The sequence below is a fragment of the Aythya marila genome (genome assembly GCF_965140915.1).
Source record: "Aythya marila genome assembly, chromosome: 1".
Taxonomy (NCBI): domain Eukaryota; kingdom Metazoa; phylum Chordata; class Aves; order Anseriformes; family Anatidae; genus Aythya; species Aythya marila.
This window is the reverse complement of record NC_139042.1, coordinates 191,593,958-191,614,229: the sequence shown is the minus strand read 5'-3', so window position 1 is coordinate 191,614,229 and position 20,272 is coordinate 191,593,958. Positions and strand designations below refer to the sequence as shown.

The window sequence follows — 20,272 nt, the reverse complement described above, 5'->3', positions numbered from 1 at the left end:
TCAGTAGGAATGTAGTGTAGCAGCTCCATAGAAAACTTTTCAATACATGGAAGCAAACAACAGAGAGCACTGAGGAAGCCTACACTATCCCAAGAAAGAAGAAAGAAGAAATTTTCCTATTGTGTGATATTCAATTCACTGAAAAACTTTCTCTGGCAGAGTTCTTAAAAGAAGCAGCTGACTAAGGGAAGAAGCCATCTTCCTTTCAAAGAAGTCATGTTTCCTTTCAAGTTCATGGAAAAAAGCCAAAGTGCAGAAGCACTATGAATCCGTTTTGTTTTTTACATACTTAGGATTGGAGGGCCATTAGTTAAAAAGTGTTGCTTAGAAATCACCATCATTTGTACATGGAGTATACAGGTCTCATACAAATGCCTGCATGTGTTAGAAGCCTCTTGCTGTTTTTCTGATAATTACTATGAGTTTATATATAAAAATAATTATTTTTCCTTTGGTATAAACACACTGTAGAACATTTTATGACTATGCTTTTGCTGTAGTGGGATTGCCACTTTATGATTGTTCTACCCAGCCGGGCAGCTGAACTTCACCACAACCGTTCTCTCACTCTCCCTCTTCAAAGGGAAGCAGGGAAAAAATACGATGGAAAGGGCTCAAGGGTTGAGATAAGGACAGGGAGATCACTCATCAGTTATCATCATGGGCAAAACAGACTCAGCATAGGGAGATTAATATAATTTATTAACTATCAATTAACTATCACAAGCAGACTAGAGCAGAGAGAAACTAACAGCGAACTAAAATCACCTTCCCCTCACCCTGCTTCTTCCCAGGCTCAGCTTCAATCTCAGCTTTTCCACCTCCTCTCCGCAAGTGGCACAGGGGAACAGGGAGTGGGGGCTGTGGCCAGTCCCTGACACTTCATTTCTGCTGCTGCTTCACGGTCGCTCCCTGCTCTGCTCCCCGTGGGGTCCCTCCCATGGGATGCCGTCCTTCCCGAACTGAGCCTGTGGGGGCTGCCCACAGGTAGTATCTCAAGCGCTGCTCCCACACGGCTCCGTCCCGTGGGGTCCATCCATCCCCCAGGAGGATGCTCCATGCTCCAGCATCCCCCATGCTCCAGCATGGGTCCCCCACATGCAGCAGCTCCCCCCAGACCCCCTGCTCCTGCGTGGGCTCCTCTCCATGGGCTGCAGCTCCAGCCTGGGCCCTGCTCCTGCGGGGGCTCTCCATGGGCTGCAGCCTCCTCCAGGCCACATCCACCTGCTCCACCGGGGGCTCCTCCACCCCTGCGGGGGCTGCAGCGTGGAGATCTGCTCCATGTGGGACCCATGGGCTGCAGGGGGACAGCCTGCTCCACCAGGGGCCTCTCCACAGGCTGCAGGGGAACTGCTGCTGCCTGCCTGGAGCACCTGCTGCCCTCCTGCTGCACTCACCTTGGGGGTTACAAGGCTGCTTCTCACTCCCCACTCTCCCAGCTGCTGTTGTGCAGCAGATATATTTTTTTTTCCCCTTTCTTAAATCTGCTCTCCCAGAGGCCCAACCAACATTGTTCACTGTCATTGCTGTGGCCAGCAGCAGGTCCCTTTTGAATTCATCTGGAGCTGGCCGCTATCTGACATGGGAGAGATGCTGGGCTCTTCTCACAGGCACAACCTCAGCAGCTACCAAACACTTGCCATGTAAACCCAATGCACACTTGTGAATTGTTTGTTTCCTTGTATCCTCTAATCCTCATGATTTGAGGCTATTGGTGATAATTGTAACAGGATCATTTTGTTGTTTCTTCTCCCAGTTCAAGTTCCTTATTTGTTCTGTTCACATACTGTGAAACTGGATAATAATTTCTGAGATTAGGATTATTTTTTGTTGTGTGTTCATATACCATTTTGTGGAGCAAGTTTCCAGTGGAGACTGTTACTTGGAGCTTCCTAAAGAATTTTCAAAAACCATTTAGACCGGAGCCAAGAACCTAGTGGTAGTTTAAAGCATTCTTTAGTTATTTTCCTAGAACTGTTAATAGAATACGATGTTCTGACTGTTCATATTTCAGGCAAGATGTTTAAAAGTCAAAAGACGAGGGAGAAGAGTAATGAATTATTGAAGGACTAGATAAAATATGCCACACTAAAAAACTTAAGATCAAATTATTTGCCTAATGAAAGAGCGAATTAACGATAATTGTAATCAGCTATTAATATCACCACTATGAACATAAATTTCATAATGGAAAACATTTCTGTCTAACGATGTTATAAAAAGATCCAAGAAATGGAAAAGGAAATGAGATAAAATCAGGCAAAAAAACGAAGGATTTTTTTCAGAACAGAGATAATTAATTATTGGAACAACTTTATTGTAATTGTGGTAAAACATCATAAATTTTAAAAACCGAGAAAAGATGTCTTACTAAATATTATTCTCAAGTTCAGTCACAGCCTTAAAGTTGAAGTAAGAATTAATTCAGAGAGTTCTGAGCAGATGGTTAGGTTGGACCTCAGAGTTACAGAAGTTATTTCATATCTTTTGATTGAGAAATACAGAACAGACACCTAACTTCCTAGTCTTTTATAATTCTAATATTGCAATGAAGGCTATGATTTTACATTAACCTCAGAGCCTCTAGGATTGGATCACTAAATTGAGGTGGTGTAAAAAATCAGATGACTAAATAAATAAACAAAATTTCTGTCTTTCTACCAGAAAATCTTACACTGGGAGGTGGCAAAGATTCATTCTCCAATCCAAAAAATGAATAATTTTCTTTTTCTTTTTTTTTTTTTTTTCTTGAATTTCTTTTCCCTTTAAATAGTTAAATCGATTTTCTTACTCACCTGAATGACATTTCTAAAACTATTTGCTTGTTGGCCATATTAAGATTTTAGCTTTACACAGCTGTTAGTGGGGAAACTAGGCCAGGAGGGGAGCTAATTAATTAGCAGCTATGCTATTAGCTGTAAGTCACCGGATTATAGAAATAACCTGTTCTGTTTAAAAAAGCTATACTTTGTTGGCAAAAGGGATTTAAGAAGATGATGTTTTGTTTAGCTGAAAAGTGTAGACTGATGATTTTTAGAGGCCAGTATTTCAATGTCATCTATAAGATAAAATTTGACAATTAAGTAATTTGTTATGCTACTTTAATATTACAGAGCTGTTTAAGTAGCCCTTGGAAAAAAAATAAACAGACCAAAAAACTGAAGCCTCATGTAAGAAAAGTCATTAAAAGTATTTTAAAGAAAAGTTAGCTTTGCCACTGAATTCAATCTCTTGAGTTTTTTTTAACAATTTTATTATGAAGGCAGCAGCATAGCAGGCATTCTGTCAGGCCTCCTCTGGTCTCAGTCTGATTTAATCATCAAGATACTGCATATTTATCTTCTTTCACTGATAGGCTTCTGTCATGCATTTTAAATCAAGTCCAAAAGATTTCCCAAGTGTAACTGGTTATTGTTTTAAGTGGAATATTGTTTACTGAAAAAATGCAGTTTTGAAGGGACTGAAGCTATTTATAAGTTTATATTTTACTGTTTGAAAAAATTAACTGACATTTAGCCATGATTTTAAGACATTAAAAATTTTCCTTTGAAGTAACATTTTTCTTCTAATTCATACATAGAACTGTTTCTAATGGAACTATAAAACTTAACAACCCAAGATATGAAATGTGACATAAGCATGGAATAATTTAGGTGGAGGGAACCTCTGTGTTACTGAGCCTCCAACTCCTCTGCTGTGTTTAGCTCAGTCTCCTGACCCAAGCAAAGCCATCTTCACAGTTAGGTCAGGTTGCTCAAGGCCTTTCCCAAATCAGGTTTGAAATTCTGTAGTGGCAGAGACTGCACGGCTGTCTGGGTGAACCATTCCAGAGCTTAATCACTCATTCTGGGAGGCTTGTTTCCTTATACCCCATCATAATTTCCTTTATTGTAAATGGTGACAGAAACATCTTGTCTTTTTTATGTTTTCTGTGAACTGTCTGGCTTTGTCTTCTACAGTGCTGTTTAGGTAGTAGAGGGTGGTAGTGTCAGTAGATCTTCCCTTATCCTCTCCAAGCTGAGCGCACCAAGCTTATGACACATGCCAGATGTTCCAGCCTACAGATCATTTTTCGTAGCATCCAGTGAGCTAGCCAGCAGACCTTTACATTAAAGCCTGAGGTGCAGAGGCTATTCTCTCTTACGTGTTCAGCCAAGCATTATAAAAGCAGTGTATGCAATTTCTTGATCGGTGAAATTCAGGTCTTCAAAGCGTTATCTTGAGGCTTAGAGTTGTGTGGAATATGCTTGAGGATTGCACCCTTGGGTGATGAACAGCCTCATGTTTGAGGATTGCATGTTCAGGGAATGGGCAATTGAACAGAAGAGCAAACAGCCTTTATTGTATGAACTGTGCATAGACAGTGAGGGTCATACATTTTAAGTCCGTATTGATTTTTTGATTCTCTGTGGTATGAGTCCCTGTACTGTCCCTCAAGTGAATGTTACGTTCTGAAATTGCTGAGAGCATTTTGTTTCGGTTTGTCAAGTATAGAGTTGTTTGCTTCCTACTCCTGCAAGAGGGATTTATTCAAGAGTGGGCTCTGTCTTAATTTCATTATTTTGTAAAGTCCAGAACAGTGCAAGGAGGGACAGGGCCTTGCTGACCTTACTGTCTTTGCCAGTTTTCTTTTCAGGACTCTCTCCAGCTATCCACCTTCCAGTCTTTGGCACATCTGACTCTCATTGCAGAACTCTTCTTCCAGATCCACAGCCACATTATTCATAAAAACAGAGAATCATGTAGGTTGGAAAAGAGCTTCAGTATCATCAAGTCCAACAATCAGCCTGACCACTGAGTCCTATCACTAAATCATGTCCCTTAGTACCACGACCATATGTCTCTTAAATAACTCAGGGACTAGAACTCCACCACTTCTTTGGGCAGCCCGTTCCAATGCTTGACCAATGCTCCATGAAGAAATTCTTCCTAATATCCAGTCTAACCCTCCCCTGGTGCAACCTGCGACGGTTTCCTAGTGCCCTATCACTTATCACCTAAGTAAACAGATAGACACTGCCCTTGCTGCAACCTGGGGAAGAGAAAGCTCACATCTTATTCATGTGTATAAATACCTGATGGAAGGGAGTAAAGACAGAGCCAGACTATTCTCAGCTGTATTCAGTGAAAGGACAGGAGACAATGTGTGGTAAAATTATGTTTAAACATAAGATTTTATTTATTTATTTATTTTTACTATGTACAGTGGAACAGGTTGCCCAGAGAGGTTGTGGAGTCTTCAGAGTTGGACATACTCAAAGCCTGACTGGGCAACCTACTTGAGCTGATCTGTCTTTGAGAAGGAAGATAGAACTAGATAATTTTTCCCCAAGTTCCTTCCAACCTCAAGTATTCTGTGATTTTTGTCTGTTTTATTTAGCCATTAATTTTGTTCTTCTCTGAACGGCTCTCTGAAAGTCAGCTGTAACTGCAAATGCAAACTGTACATGCAAACTGCATTTACTGTTTCAAGAAGTATTACATCAGAAAATTATCAGTTTATGAAGGTGTCAAGCCAGAGGTTTGTCAAGAGGGTTGTGAGTACCCCTAAAGGGACTCTTGACAAGTCGATCCTCTGAGCTCACATCTTTCAATTTAAATGATAACTTTGGCAGCAGAAAGTACCTACGTTACAGCTGCCTGTGTTCTTCATGTTCCTCTTTGTCTTCCGTGTATGTAGAAGTAGGCCCCACATGATGAAAGATCCCCTTACTCTCCTTCAAGCTTGCCCTAATCTGAGCGTTTAAAGGATTTCAATAACCTCGTGATTAAGGGGTCTCCCAGGCCGACTTAATACTTAAATCTGCACATACTAGGAAATATCTTTATCAATATCTTTGCATATGTGCATCTGACTCTATTGGACAGAGCATGAGAGATGCAACTTAGTAAGTACTCTTTACTTACCTGCTGTGCCTCAGGTAGCTTTGCAAGTTACAGTGTGCTCATCCTAGGGTCTGGTACACATCTTTTTGAATGCCCCGAGTCTTTTCCTTCTTGAGTAGCTGAGTGTTCATCAGATTTCAATGCTAAGTGTAAGTCTCCTCTGCTTGTGGCTGATTCCAGTGTTTAAGAGTACGTGGCCAGCTTGCTGTGAGAATGCAAATGCAAGAAATAGGACGCGCCAGGGGAAAAAAAAATACTCAGATGATGTATTCTTGCTCAGAACTGCAAAATGGATGGTCCTTATGACCCCATTGTTTTCATTTCTCATTCCTGGTTTGATGCTTGTGTCAGAGAGTGGCTACTTATTCTTAGTGCACAACTTCAGACAGTGCCAATTGCCTAGATATTGCTGCATATTTCATCAGCCATTCCAACTCTCAGTTTTTCCTGGCTCCAGTGTTGTTGAATGCTATAAAGCATTCAGTTGACAGGGGAAGATTTTCTTTATAAACACTGAGATTTATTTGACCTGGAAGCTGATTGAAGACTTCAGCTGTATGTAAAAATTTGAATGCTGTTATTCAAAGGCAAAAGAAAGGCCTTTTAGCCATGCATATATTCCAGCCATACTTGTTCCTATAGAAACACCAGCTTTCCTGTGCTGCTATCATTGCTCATTCATAAATACTTGGCCACAGTAGTCACCAGTTTCGGTTCAAGAGAGTGTTTTTTTGTTTGTTTGTTTGTTTGTTTTTCAGCACTCTACCTGTCAACTTTATTCAAGCATTTCAGAGGATGTTTTGAGTCTTTGCGCAAGAGAGTAACTTCTTTCATCTGTAAGGATTAAGCTATTTGTTCATGTTCTGATCTGTTTCCAGGATCCTGTGCACAAATGCCAGCCCTCTCTTCAGAGATCCAGGGAGATCATTTTGAATATCCAGTATCTTCACCACTCTGGAGAGCTTCTGGAGATTTCTCCTGCCCACTTCTGCACAGTGCTTACCCTCTTCATAGTTACTGCTTTGGCTTAGGAGAATGATTGCTCATGAGCGATCCTGCTTTCTAAACAATTTGTTTTAAGACATGCTCAGAAGCTTTGCAGGGGATCTCAAACAAGTTTCCAGTGAGGTCAGGAAACCATACTACATAGGTTTTAAGAACTGATGTAAAGTCTTGGCAGAGGGGCATACTAATTGACACTACATGTTAAATATTCTTTGTCTTTTTATTTGGAGAGGATATTGTTCATCAGGAAGATAGTTTTGCTTTTCTGTCTTTCATGGGAAGTGCTGGAATATGGATATCTCTGAATATCATCACAACTGAACCTCTCACAGCATAGAAAAAGTGAAAGTACCTTACAGGATTCAAGCACACTCTGTAAAGATGCAAATCACCACTGTGACACTTCAGAGGACTGTTCCTGTTTCTGAGACTTTATAGAGCTGTGTCTTGAAGATGTGTTAACTTTTGTTGAATATTTTATTGTACCTGAGGTGGGTAGTTGATTTTCACAAGGCAGTCACACTCTCAGGTACAGATGACCCATGTGAATGAGTGGTGTTTGGAGTCAGACCCCTGCAGTTTGAGTGAATGCACGGACAGTCATTTGAAGAAGAAAATGGTATTTGAAAGTAATGGAGTTCCTTTATAGCACACAAATAATGTGGCTGGAGTTCTTTACTGCTTTATTTTAATAAGAATCAAGTAATAAAAGGAGATTACTGAGTTTTGAGAGGAAGTGACAGCGGAGGATCCATTCACTTGGGTGTTCAGGGACCAGGGTAGGGAGGCTCCTGTTGGAGACTGAGGGGTCTGTGCAATGGCTACACTCACAGCTGTGATAAACTTTTCCTAGAAAGTTTTTCTTAAACTTTTTTAGTTTTTTAAAAGAACTTTAGTTACAAGAAAATTGCTGTCTTTATATTCTTTCTTTATCCATGTTTATGGATTTAATTCAGTCCTGTCAATGAAGAGGTTGGCAGTCTTTGACTCATTCAAAGTTTGAAGTCACAAATTGCAGTTTTGAGGATTATTAATGATGATCTTTCAGAAAAGTGTCAACCACCTTTTCAGTAGGCTATATTAAAATGTCTTGGTATTTTCAATATGTAGGACAAAATGAAATGCTCATGTCATTAACTCATCCTTTTTTGTTTTGTTTTCTGTTTCAAAAAGAAAGTGGCTTGAAAGAACAGCTAAAACACAATGTTCATATTTTATGACCTGTTATTTATATCTGTGATGTTTATGAACTGAAGTCAATCAAAAGTTATTTTTTTAAACTAAAATATTTTCTGCTTGTCAAGAGCTTGGTGTAAACACCAAGGGGAAAAAAAAAAAGTGTTTTGCAGAAAGCTCAGAGAGAGGAAATGTAGTTACTTCACTGAGGTGAAGTAAGAGCTGGATAGTGCAAAAATGATTCACTTCCAGCACAAGAACTAAACTAGCTAATATTTAAATTTATCTGAAATAAGCGGTCTATGTAAGCTTTTGCTTGCTATTGTCTTTTTTGAGGAAAAAGTGGATTTTTATGCTACTGAATTTCCTTCTAAAATTTTTGTGGATTCTGATGGACTTTGGGGACTGATGTTTATAAAGTTTAGATCATACGATACAGAGTGTGCACCACTCTTCACACTGGAATATGTGGACTTCTGCCACTCTATCTTCATCCTCTGATAACTGATCTATTCATGTGAACATAGTCATTCTCTTTCATGACATCTGTTGAAGAGAAATTTTTATAGGCTCTTCTGTATCTCACATATTGCTGATTTTGCAAGACTTCTTAATTACATCTCCATAAAGTACTTGCCTTAAACTGATGCTTTTCTTTTACAGTTTGGAAGAACAGAAGTAATTGATAATACTTTAAATCCAGATTTTGTAAGAAAATTTATAATGGACTACTTCTTTGAAGAAAGAGAGAATCTTCGATTTGATTTGTAAGTTAACAGTCTTTGACTCCAATATTAAAATCTCTGTAAACATACTAAGATTTGTAAAGCACAAAATTAATTTGAAAAGAGATAGTATCTGTTGACATGGAACAAATTAGTAAACATGATTGATTTAGCATTGCTTCTTCAGAAATAAACATGTAATGTAATAATGACTTAATTTTAAGAAATTGGTAGGTTTTAACTAGTCAAAATGTATTCATGCTCACAATCATTGCTTTTAAAAAGTAGTTTGAAGTAGTTTTCATTTAGTGCATCTTTATCATGTAGACAGCAATCCAGAAGGACAAATGCCTCTTTATTTGCCTAAAATCTCCTAGCAAGTCTGTGGCAAAGCCATCTTTAAATCTTCTAGGCTTTAGTCATTTACTTATCCAAATAGTTGCTTCAAACTGACTCTTACAGTCTCTTTGATTTATTTTTTTTTCTAGAGTTTCTGGAATGCAAATCAATTGTTATTTTAGGCAGGGCATAAAATAAATACAGCAGTGATTGCATTATTGTTGATTTTTCCTATAGTAAAAAAAAGGTATGGTGCCTGATAAATAGACATTAACAAAGTTAATAAACGTATCCATGTTTTTGCTGATTTTAAGTTGCTAGCAAAAGGAACTAAAATAGTCTTGAATAGCCTCATCTCCTGTATCATAAAAACAAAAAATAAACTATGTTTTATTTTTCTTTAGCTTTATCAGTCTTCTATAGCACATCACAGTGCTACCTACATGTAAGTTAACAAGAAGTGTTGGAAGGATGAGTAAGGGGAAAAAAATTCCATTGTATTAAATACACAGATATCAGCTACCTGTTTCACCATGAAAGCATGTTGCAGATATTTTTCTTATTTTTCCATTTTTTTTAGAATTTGGATGTGATGTCATTAAGTCTGCTGAGTATAACTATTTCCTGCCATTTACAATAACTTTAAGTAAGAGCTTGTCACTTTGCAAAATAAAGGTTTCCCCCTCGAAGCATAGGTGATGCATTTCAGAAATGAAGAAACAGCTGGGACCACATAGGAATCTTATTTTGTGTATCTGTTGCTCCTCATAGGCTGCATGTATGTTATGGGAGGAGAAGGTCCAATAGATGTGAAGACCAAAAGAAATGACCAAGGAATAGAAAGCTAGGCTCAGTCTAGGCAAAGAAAGGGAAATCTGTAAAGAACTTCTGGATGTGTGATCTGAAAAAGGACTTGAACCTGACAGGGGAAAATCAATCTCCTGTTTGATCCTATTTGTTTATTTTTAAAAAGCTATAAACATCATACTCTGTACTTAACAGAAAGACCTGACTTTTCTACTGTTGTTCCAGATCACCTTGTGACTACAAGTCTATTATGAACTCACAGCTGAATGACAGTTTTAAATGCTTGCCTGCCCATATAGCCCGAGTCCGTGAATTCTCTTCAAAGTCCTATAACTCTGATAGATTGGAAATGAATTATTGTAGAATTCTGAGCTAAAAATGTGACTCATGTAACTAATCATGGATTAAAACTTTGATATAGATCAAGAAAGAAACATCTTTAAAAAGCTTACTTTTTAAATTCCTTGCAAAATTGTGTGTGTACTCCAGTTGGCCAAAGTGTTACTTTTGAAGGAGTGAAAGTTCTGATGGGTTTAAATTTCTGGCAACAAAAAGAAAAAGGCAGGCATATCTCTGATTCTTTGTTTTATGAGGTACTCATAAATGACCATGAGCACCTACATACATTTTATAGCCGCCAATGTTTCAGCCTTTTTCCTGTTCATATTTTATAATTTCTTCCTAATTTTGCCAGTGAAGTAGTTTTTTGTTTCATTAGTGTATCTAGCCTTCAGAGTCGTTATCTTTTTTTTTTTTTTTTCCTCTTTTCAATTTCACCAGATACTGTGCAGTTATTTTTATTATTATTTAACTCAGCTATTAGTGGTTTCTGCAGTCATTCTTTACAAATGTGTCTGCAACTTTGGCTGTGCTGCACCACACTCTGCTTCCCATCCCCCTAATTTCTGATCCGGTCCACAGAGCATCATCCATGCCCACAACCAGTTGTGGCAGCACACACAAACGGATTTCCATACCACAATGTGGGAATGGAAATGTGCAGTTAGAGGCTGAGATGGGGATTGGAATACTTCTTCAATTCCATTACTTGTATTGAATCGAATGTATAATTTGATAAAAATAATACTGGGGATTTTCTGATAAGGGTGGAAGGCTGATAGTATAGGGATTAGTACTCCCATAAGGATTCTTGTATTACATATTTTTAAATTTATCTCAAATTCACAGAGTAATTTCTCTGAAACCTGAATTGATAGTGAAAAGGAAACAATGGTATTTTCTAGTTGGAGGAAGAACGAGATTATGATAAAAACCTGAAAAGAACAAGTCAAATGCTTGCTAAAAGAAATTTGATTTATTGGCAGTTGTTATTACTTAATTAATAAAGCAACAGAAAAACTACCAAAGAAAATAGTTCACAAGGTATTTTGCTTTCTGCTAAAAGATTAATCTTGAAATTTTGTTCTCATTTTTTTCCTGCTTTCATTCTGCTTCTTGTTTGAACAGGAGTATTAGATTAATTTCTCTTACTAGCCTGTACTTTGAAAACAATTTTATTTCAGATAGGTAGTGAACAGTAATCCTGTAATCTGTCATGATTGCCTTTCTTACTTGTGAGACTTCCATTGAGGTGTCATTTTGTGGTAAATTTTACACATTGAAGTAGGTGAAAGAATTGTTTGATTTTCATTTTTACATGGTCCTCAGATCTGTCATCTGGCAAGTTGGATTTAACTTTTCTTTTTATTTTTTTTTTTAAAGCTATGATGTTGACTCCAAGAGTCCTAACCTATCAAAGCATGTAAGTTTTTTTCCTGTTTATTACACTTTCTTGTACTGAAATGCTTTTGTTTTCCTAAATATGTTTATTTTCTTTTGACTGTAAATAATATCAGATGCTTAGAGACAAATAGAGAGCTTGTATTGTTGTTTATAAAATGTATAAAACTCATGAGGATTACATGACATTCCTCCTGTACAGGGCATATTTGAGCACATGTATACATCTATTCACATATGGTATATGCAGCATTTTGTTGATACTTCTCCTAAAAATTGTAAATATGTTTTGATTGTGTCACAATTAATATTAGTATAACTCCTTTATGCTCATGGCATCTTAAATTGAAAGAGATTAAATGGCAACTGCAATATTTAGAGGTGCCAGAGTAGAATTTAGGGGCTGCTGAGTGAAATTTTAAAAATAAACACAGGGAGACTTTGGTAAGAGAACCTTTAAGAATCTGGAGCAGAGGAAAATATAATGGAAGGAACATTCTGTGTGTGTGCTGCACAGTAAAAAGATGAGGCTTCTTGCCTTTCATCTCCTGTGATATCCTTACTGTAAAGATTTAAAGTCCACGGCAAACTGTTTTCCTTCTGTCATCATGGCAAGATTTTCTGAATAGCCACACAAAACAGAAGTCTTCCTATACTAACTTGAGCAAGGATAAAGCATCATGAGCCTCTCCCCAAAATTGTTTGTTCTTCTCTAGTAAGTAGCTTATCTGAATTCTTTTATTTTTTCCCCGAAACATACTTCATAGTACAAAAGCCTAAGATATAAATGTGTTTTTTTTTTTTTGTTTGTTTTGTTTTGGTTTGGTTTCTTGTTTTTTTTTTTTTGTTTTTTTTTTAAAGATTTGCTTTAAGAGGAAGTGTATACAAGTTTGTATAGACTTGTATGTCTGTGACATCCAAACTGTGCCATATAATGTTGCACTCATGAAGAAGAATCCTGAGAGCCCTGTGAATGATGGTAGCTAGAGATGTCTTGCCACTTCAGTTCATTTCCATTGTTTTCTGGGTGCTCAAGGTTGGTCTGCCTTTTGCATTCCCCTCACCTCTTTCACATAGGCCTTAAGAATTTGAACAGTTCGTAAGTATGGACTGAGCAGAGCTTAGCTCATATTCATGCACTGGGAGCTTGGCTTTTCTGAAAAATATCATGCAGATAGTATTTGCTTAGCTAGACTTCTCACGTGGTATAGTCTCCTGGTGTGCAATAACAACTTTTCTGTCCCTAAAAATTGCTGTTAACCTATTTCTTTGTGAATACCGGGCAGTGTCATATAACAGCTGAACATCTGGGGAGATAGTAAAGAGCAAACCTGAAGAATTTCAGTCTCGGTGACTGAATTTAGGCAAAATGGGAAGAAACTGAAATGGATTGTTATAATGGATATATGAAGTAAGCAGAATAGTCTTTTTTAGTAGACAGCTGCCATTGTAGCTGTCTGTAAGAATGTGTATAAATCTGGCTACCTGAAATTAGACTCTTAGGTTCATAGTAACTTAGAGATTTAAAAAACAAAAACAAAAACAAAGAAGCATAGTAGTTAACAATTGTAATTAATAATAGACTTTGGAACAAATAGGAATTAATCATAGAAACACCACCATAAATGGATATCAGGATCTGTGAGGGTAAAAAAAGAAGAAAATCGTTGAGTACATGGTTTCAGTGTAGAACATGGCATGTTTTAGAATGTATCATGCTGAATGCTTTTAAAAATGAGTGAGGAGCTGAGTATTTTCAGATGCATTTTAGCCATAGCCATTTTAAAGGACTTAATTTTGATGGAAACAGTGTCACAGTATCAGATCAGTCGAAGGACACAGTTCAAAAATGTGTTTTTGCAAAGTGGTTTTCCTCTTCAGTGGGATTAGTTCTCAGACCCAATTTGTAATATGAACCTATAACTAGCACAGCTGGGAAGGTGACTCAGAGATGGGAATGAGTGGCCTGGACTTAAAGAAGAGCAGGAGCTATTTGTACAGATATTTGCTACTGTATCATAAAGTTATGGTTTGCTGTATAGCGATCAAAGTGTTTTGATTCTTGTTAATGTTTGTGAACAAATGTCACATCCTACTGTTACTCCTGCTGCCACTGTTGCTGGCAAGAATAAAGCCAGCAAGCTGCTTTCATATGCAAGTGAAGGAGTTGGACTGCAGCATGATTTTTTTTAAAAAATCCATTCGTATTGTGGTGCTACTTATGTTACAAGGAAATGGAATATGAAAATTACCTGATTTTTAGTGATAAAGTTAAATTAGAAAATTGAAAAATAATGTCTGTCATTAAAGCAATGCTTGTGTACGCCTGTCAATCCAGGATGCTCACAGAGATCCGGCACAGGCTTGAATTCCTGACAACATAATTAACTTTCCTGAAATTGGTAGAATCACTGTAGAGTCTCTTCATAAAGGAGCAATGTTAAAATGCTGCAGTTTGGCGAAGAAAAAGACATATTACTGATGGCTTTACATTTTTTTCCATCTCATTTTCTTTTTTTTTTTTTTTGAAGAAAAAGGTAGTATAAAAGCAGTATATGCAGTGTATTAGGATTACTTCTGTAAATGTAACCCAGAGTTATGTGAAATGTGTAATGGTGAGTCTGGTTTATGTTTTATTACTACATAATTATTATTAAGATGCAATGTTTGGTAGAATGTGTTTTACCCTGAAGAAAGGCCCAAATAAATGGGAAAACATTTATTTTTTCCTAGTGGAAAACACAATTTCTGAGTTCTTTTGTTACTGCTTTTCAGGATTTTTTGGGACAAATGTTCTGTACGTTGGGAGAAATAGTTGGATCACAGGGTAGCAGACTGGAAAAACCAATTGTGTAAGTATGTCATTCTGGAATGTTGTTTGAATACATACTGCTTCATTAGCTGAGAGGTGTGGGGTTTCTTTGCTGTGAGTTATCTTGATAAGCAGAACTGGAAAACATGCCTTCTAAGAGAGAATGAGTTGTTAGGTACAGTAAAATTCTTTCTTTAATTTAAGTTTTGATGGTAATTTAAGTTTTTGAGACTATGGTAATTTAAATTTCAATGTAGACAATTACAAAAGGAATCGACCAATCCATATTTTTTGTCAAATTTAGTATATTGTGCATTAGAAATAGCTTGAATATAATAAATTTAAAAATATTTTTATTTATTTTGTGTTGTAAACAGTTTATTCTTGTCCTTCGAGGTTTAGGTATGACCATGAAATAGAAGCAGTTTTAATTGTGCTCATATCATTGATAAGGTTAAATAATCGACTTCTGCTTCTTCAAAAGAATCATTCCCAGTATTTAACATGAATGTTTATTCTCTGACTTTTCTTTGAATTTGTATATTATATTTAAAAAAAATATTTAAATAGTTGATGTCACAATTCTTTATGATAAATCACCTTTCTGTAAAAATATGAAATTGCTGCTTTTTTACATGATCTCAAGTACAAGAAACATGTATATCATGGTAACGTTGCTAATATTTATTTTAATTTATTTTCTGATGAATTTTACCAAAATACTTGGGAATGTCTGTGAGATGACCATAGCTCTGCATTTTCAACTTTTCTTTATTAGAAAACATAGCTAGAACTAAAGTTCAGTGCCAGATCAAATAATGACTCAAGAATTTCCATCTCTGAAATTCACTTGGTGTTGAGTCCCTGCTATAAAAATGCAGCCATTTTATCTATTCAGGTTAAATGAAGGCATTAGTTCAAATGAATCCATATCTCAAAGGGTCCAAAGGGTCTGTAGTCTTAAAATGCACATGAGTACTTACTTGTGCAATTGAGAATTAAATAGGTTTCATCTCAAATTTCTCAAAAGTACATTGTCACCAGTTGAAGGGGCTTGGTTGCATTGATTTTTTTTTCTTCTAAAATATTTTTTCCTTCTATACTTTAATAAAATACTTGGATGATATCATCTAAATCTACTAAATCCCTTTGTCCTTCATAAGGCTTTATTTTTTTTATATTGAGCAGATCAAAAACTTGGACTATTAGGTAGTAACCTGTAACACCATAATTATTAAAGAAAGTCACAGTTTTACTTCAGAAAAAAACAAAAAACAAAAAACAGTCAAAATTGATAGTATACTATTAGGATTAAAACAAAATTTCCTTTGGAGTAAAATTTTATCCTTTTACTTATACTAATAACCTCCTATCCTGTCCATGAGTATGAAACTGTCATGTTGTATAAAGATGAAAAAAAAACGTTCCTTAGGTATTGCACTTTATAATTCAAGTAATAAAATCTTCCATTTCATTTTACATTAATCCTATAGTACAGGTATGTTACCTTATTTCACTGGTTTTAGCAATCACTAATTTACATGGCTATCTCCCAACATTTACAGAATCATTCTGTGCTTAATGAATCTTATCAAATCCTTAATATTGCATGGGACACTGTTATCTGAGCAATATAAGACATTATAAAATAACCTATGCGCTGAGATACCATGTAACAATCTCTCTGTAACACAACCAAAAGATATTCTGGCTTCCAAATTAACAGAATCACACACAGAATCACAGAATTTCTAGGTTGGAAGAGACCTCAAGATCATCGAGACCAACCTCTGACCTAACACTAACAGGCCCCACTAGACCGTATCCCTAAGCTCTACATCTAAAAGTATCATAACACTTTATTGCCTTTTGTTCGGGCATCAAGGAAGAAAATGCCATGTTTTAAAGCCAAACTTTCCTTCTTTTATTTCTGTTGTTCCCAATAATGCAATTTCCTGTCAATGAGGCAATCCAGAGCATCAAATATTTTCTATTTATCCAACTAAATTTATCAAAACCTTTCATACGATCAATGGGTTTTTCTCTGAGAGGATTTTATGTTTGAAAACTACTGTTCATACAGATATTTAAAATGTAAATAATTTGAGAAATTCTTCACTATTTGAGAAATTCTTCACTATTTATTCCTTTAAAAAATGCAGTAATTGAAAATAACTTACAGTTTTTTATGCAAACGTAAACTACAAATTCAGGTATGGTATACTAAAAGCAAATATTTAAAGGTGTAGCTGGATATTTTTTGTGACAGCAATACCTTTTTTTCATTTAGTATGTTTGTTCAATTTGTTCTGTTTTTTTTTTTGTTTGTTTGTTTGTTTGTTTTTGTTTTGTTTTGTGTTTTTTTTAAACAGTGATTGCACTGCAGTTAGTGATCATGAATTTGGTTACTCTGACTGCTGGAGTATTCTTGTCATATTTTACTGGGTTCACTATGAATATATACAAGGGTTACTTTGATTACTTTTCCTCATCGCTGTTTTGCTTATAAGCGCAGGTGAAGTCTTCTGGTTTAGGAAACCTTACATAGAAATACTGACAAGCAATGTGTGGGTTGAGTTATGTTTCTGTGTGATTCCTTAAGGAAAATACTAGGTTTGTACATTGTCTTCCAAGTGGCTACTGAGCAGACATCTGACATTTATAGGAAAATATTCTTCTGGGCCAAACTTTGGTAAAAAGACCACAAATGGTACATATTCAGACTTTGTATTCACATAAAAAGAATCAATATCAGCATGAAGTGCAATTCACAAAGCTCAGAATGTACTCAGTCTATTAGTATTACTGCAAATAGAGTAAAACTCCCTAATTGAGTTGCATTAAATGATGGATTATTACTCTGCTGTAGGATGCTGAAGAAGTATGTTTCTAGCCATATACTTTATTCTAGGTATATATATGATGTAATTGATCATTTCTGTTACTTAGGTAACCTTTTTATTTTTAAAATAAATAATGTCTTTAGTGGTTTATGTGGCTTACACATTAGTCATCTTTTCATGTGCATTTTTTATATCCTGTCAACTTCAGACCTTAACATTACTTTAAGGAGTAGTTCTGAAGTCCTGTGAAAAATCTCAGAGGTCAGGATCTTGTTGTCTTGTTGTCAGTGGCCAAAACATACCAATTTTCTCTAAATTTTATCAGTTGTTGTTGTTTTTTATTGTTTATGTAAAAAACTTAATGTCATCAATAAAATAGTAACAAAAAATAACGTTCCTCTACATTGTGTAAAAGAGCTTAATGATATGCAGAGGTGGCCTTAAAATTTTTAGCTTCATGAAAACAGTGTCCAGCTTCAAGGAGAACTACTATAGCCATTTTCTCTTTCAGTAACTTTGAGGTGTTGAAGTGTCATGCTAAAAACTCCTCTCAATGTTTGAATCCAGTTAAATTCTAATTATTTTACAGTTCCAACACAGTTGTAGCTTGGAAATGCATCTGAAGTTTCATATTTCCAGGCCAAAAATAATTTTAGGTTGTCTCTAGTAGTGCTTCTGGATGAAATAACAGTTCAGAACAGACCATTTAGACTGATAAATAGAAAGAGAATTTACATAGTTTTCTTTTAATGTAACATAAGTGTCCTCATAAAAATAAAGTAAAAGAAATGTTTTGGTTACAAAAAGTAAGCTTTGTATAATTACATTTAAAATTTGAAAATATTCTAAATGAGATTTCATATTTTAAATATTTTAAATGGGATTTCAACTACTTGGATTTCTGAGACTTATAAAAAAATAAAATTAAAATAAAACAAAAAAATATTTTTGAATCACAGATGTGAGAGGTAGGCTACCACTGTGTTATAGGCAGGCACTCCTATTCTTATGCCCTTCCAGTCCATTAGGCTTGACTAAATTCTGTCTGTAAATGCTTTATTTCCAATCATTTGGGTTTTATACAAAGGCCAATATCAGCTATTCAACGGGACTCATTATCATATAGTTCATGCTTAAAACTTGAATGACATGAAAAAAATGAAAAGTGTTTGCAAAAAATTTTTGCGTAGCATTTTATCAAAATAAATCTTTGGTTTAGCTTCCCTAATTTACAGCCAACCGCAGACGATTCAAATTGATTTGTAATAAATGTCAGTTGTTAGTTCTCTTGCTGAATTCCATGAATGCTGTGATCATTACTGCTGCAACATCCTTTAACAATGTGATTCATTTTCTCTTCAATGCTCAGAACTGAAGTTAATAATAAATGCATTTTGCTGAATTTCAAGGGGTTCCAGTCACCTTATCACTGCAGTTACAAACTCAATTTTTATGACAAATCCCTAGTAATCCCCTGCCCTGAAACCCATCCTGCCCTCCATGCCCTCCCTTTCCCAAGGACTATGCCAGTACTTATTTTTTTAAACAGGGCTTAATTGTCCTATACATAAACAGCTCTATTAATGTCCCTGTGTATTTTGTTACTATTTCCCTTCTCTGCAATAATAAGACTGTGCACATTGGGAAGTGCTTCGTTTTAAAGGTAAATAAAATCTTAAGCTCCTCTTCAAGGTGAGGAGGGTTTCAGTATCTGCAGCATAATTCAGGAAATACAAATGACAAATATACTGTTTAATCTTAAAAACACATCTGTGCACACAGTAACATAGTACGTTAGAGGTAGTACTGCTTCACTTTATCACTTCCTTAAATGACTTGGGAAACTACCGAGAAAAAGCAACTTTCAGGTACAATAGTTAACGTCAGCAAACATCGTGGCTGTTAGACAACAGTGTTTTGTGATTCACCCATCCTGGATATGAAACTTCTAATAGTCTGTCCAGGAAATAGCCTTGAGATAGCCAGAAATAGCCTTGAAGAGCCATCAGACCAGCAAAGACCCATCTCCACCTCTGTCCAGCTCCTCCCAGGGCTGTCCCAGGTGAACACCAGGGCCTGGGGGGACACACTGTCTGCTTGTTCTGGACATGTTTTTCACTCTGTATGGTCAACAAGGTGGTTTCATTGTGTATTCACTTGAACATACAAATTATCCTGTGTTTGGGACAGGGGGCTGGCCTTATTTTGTTTTGTTCTACTAAAAAAAAAAAAGTTCACAGACTATACTAACAGCTATATTAATTAGGCTTAATTTTTGCTATTGAATTGTGAATTACACAGTGAATTGCACTCTGAACTCCACTGACTGTTTTGACCAACTGTTAGTTGACTCTATTGGGAACCTTTGGTGACTTCACCAGAGATGGGTGCTGACTTTGGAGACACCTGTATTGCTGCATTTTGTAAGACAAATCTTGCTTGAATGTCTTAATATATAAATATGTATATATATATATATATATTTTTTTTTTTTTTTTTCTGGCTTAAAAATGTTATATTATTCAGCAAACTATTTTTTTTTCTCTGAGGAAATTCCTGACATTTATTTTAAACACGTAGATTAAAAATAATTGGGATCATAGAATGGTTTGAGTTGGAAGGGACCTTGAAGACCATCTAATTCCAACTTCCCTGCCATGAGCAGGGACACCTCCCACTAGACCTAGTTGTCTGTCATCACTTGGTACAGATTAAGAGAATTAACAGATGAAATTTAAAGTTTGAAATGAGCTATGAGAAAGAATCTTCACTGATACCTTTTCCTGTTGGGAAAAAAAGTCTTATTATTTCATGGTTGTGTGGACCTGTGTAATACATTTTCTCTTGGGTAAGCAAGTGTTGTTTAGGTCTGTGCTTAGAGAGGCTGCTCTGTTGTTTGTCAGATACTAAATGGACCCAAGCCAGTTTTCTCCTTGAAA

General features: G+C 36.1%; 1 protein-coding gene across 1 annotated transcript in view; it reads left to right on the top strand.

The window, feature by feature from the left end:
- CPNE8 (copine 8) overlaps positions 1 to 20,272 on the top strand; it is a 104,398-nt gene that overhangs the window by 24,185 nt on the left and 59,941 nt on the right. The window contains exons 4-6 of the mRNA XM_082751856.1: positions 8,731 to 8,834; positions 11,661 to 11,700; positions 14,454 to 14,530. Coding sequence (XP_082607982.1) covers positions 8,731 to 8,834; positions 11,661 to 11,700; positions 14,454 to 14,530 — 221 coding nt within the window. The remainder of the gene's footprint in view (positions 1 to 8,730; positions 8,835 to 11,660; positions 11,701 to 14,453; positions 14,531 to 20,272) is intronic.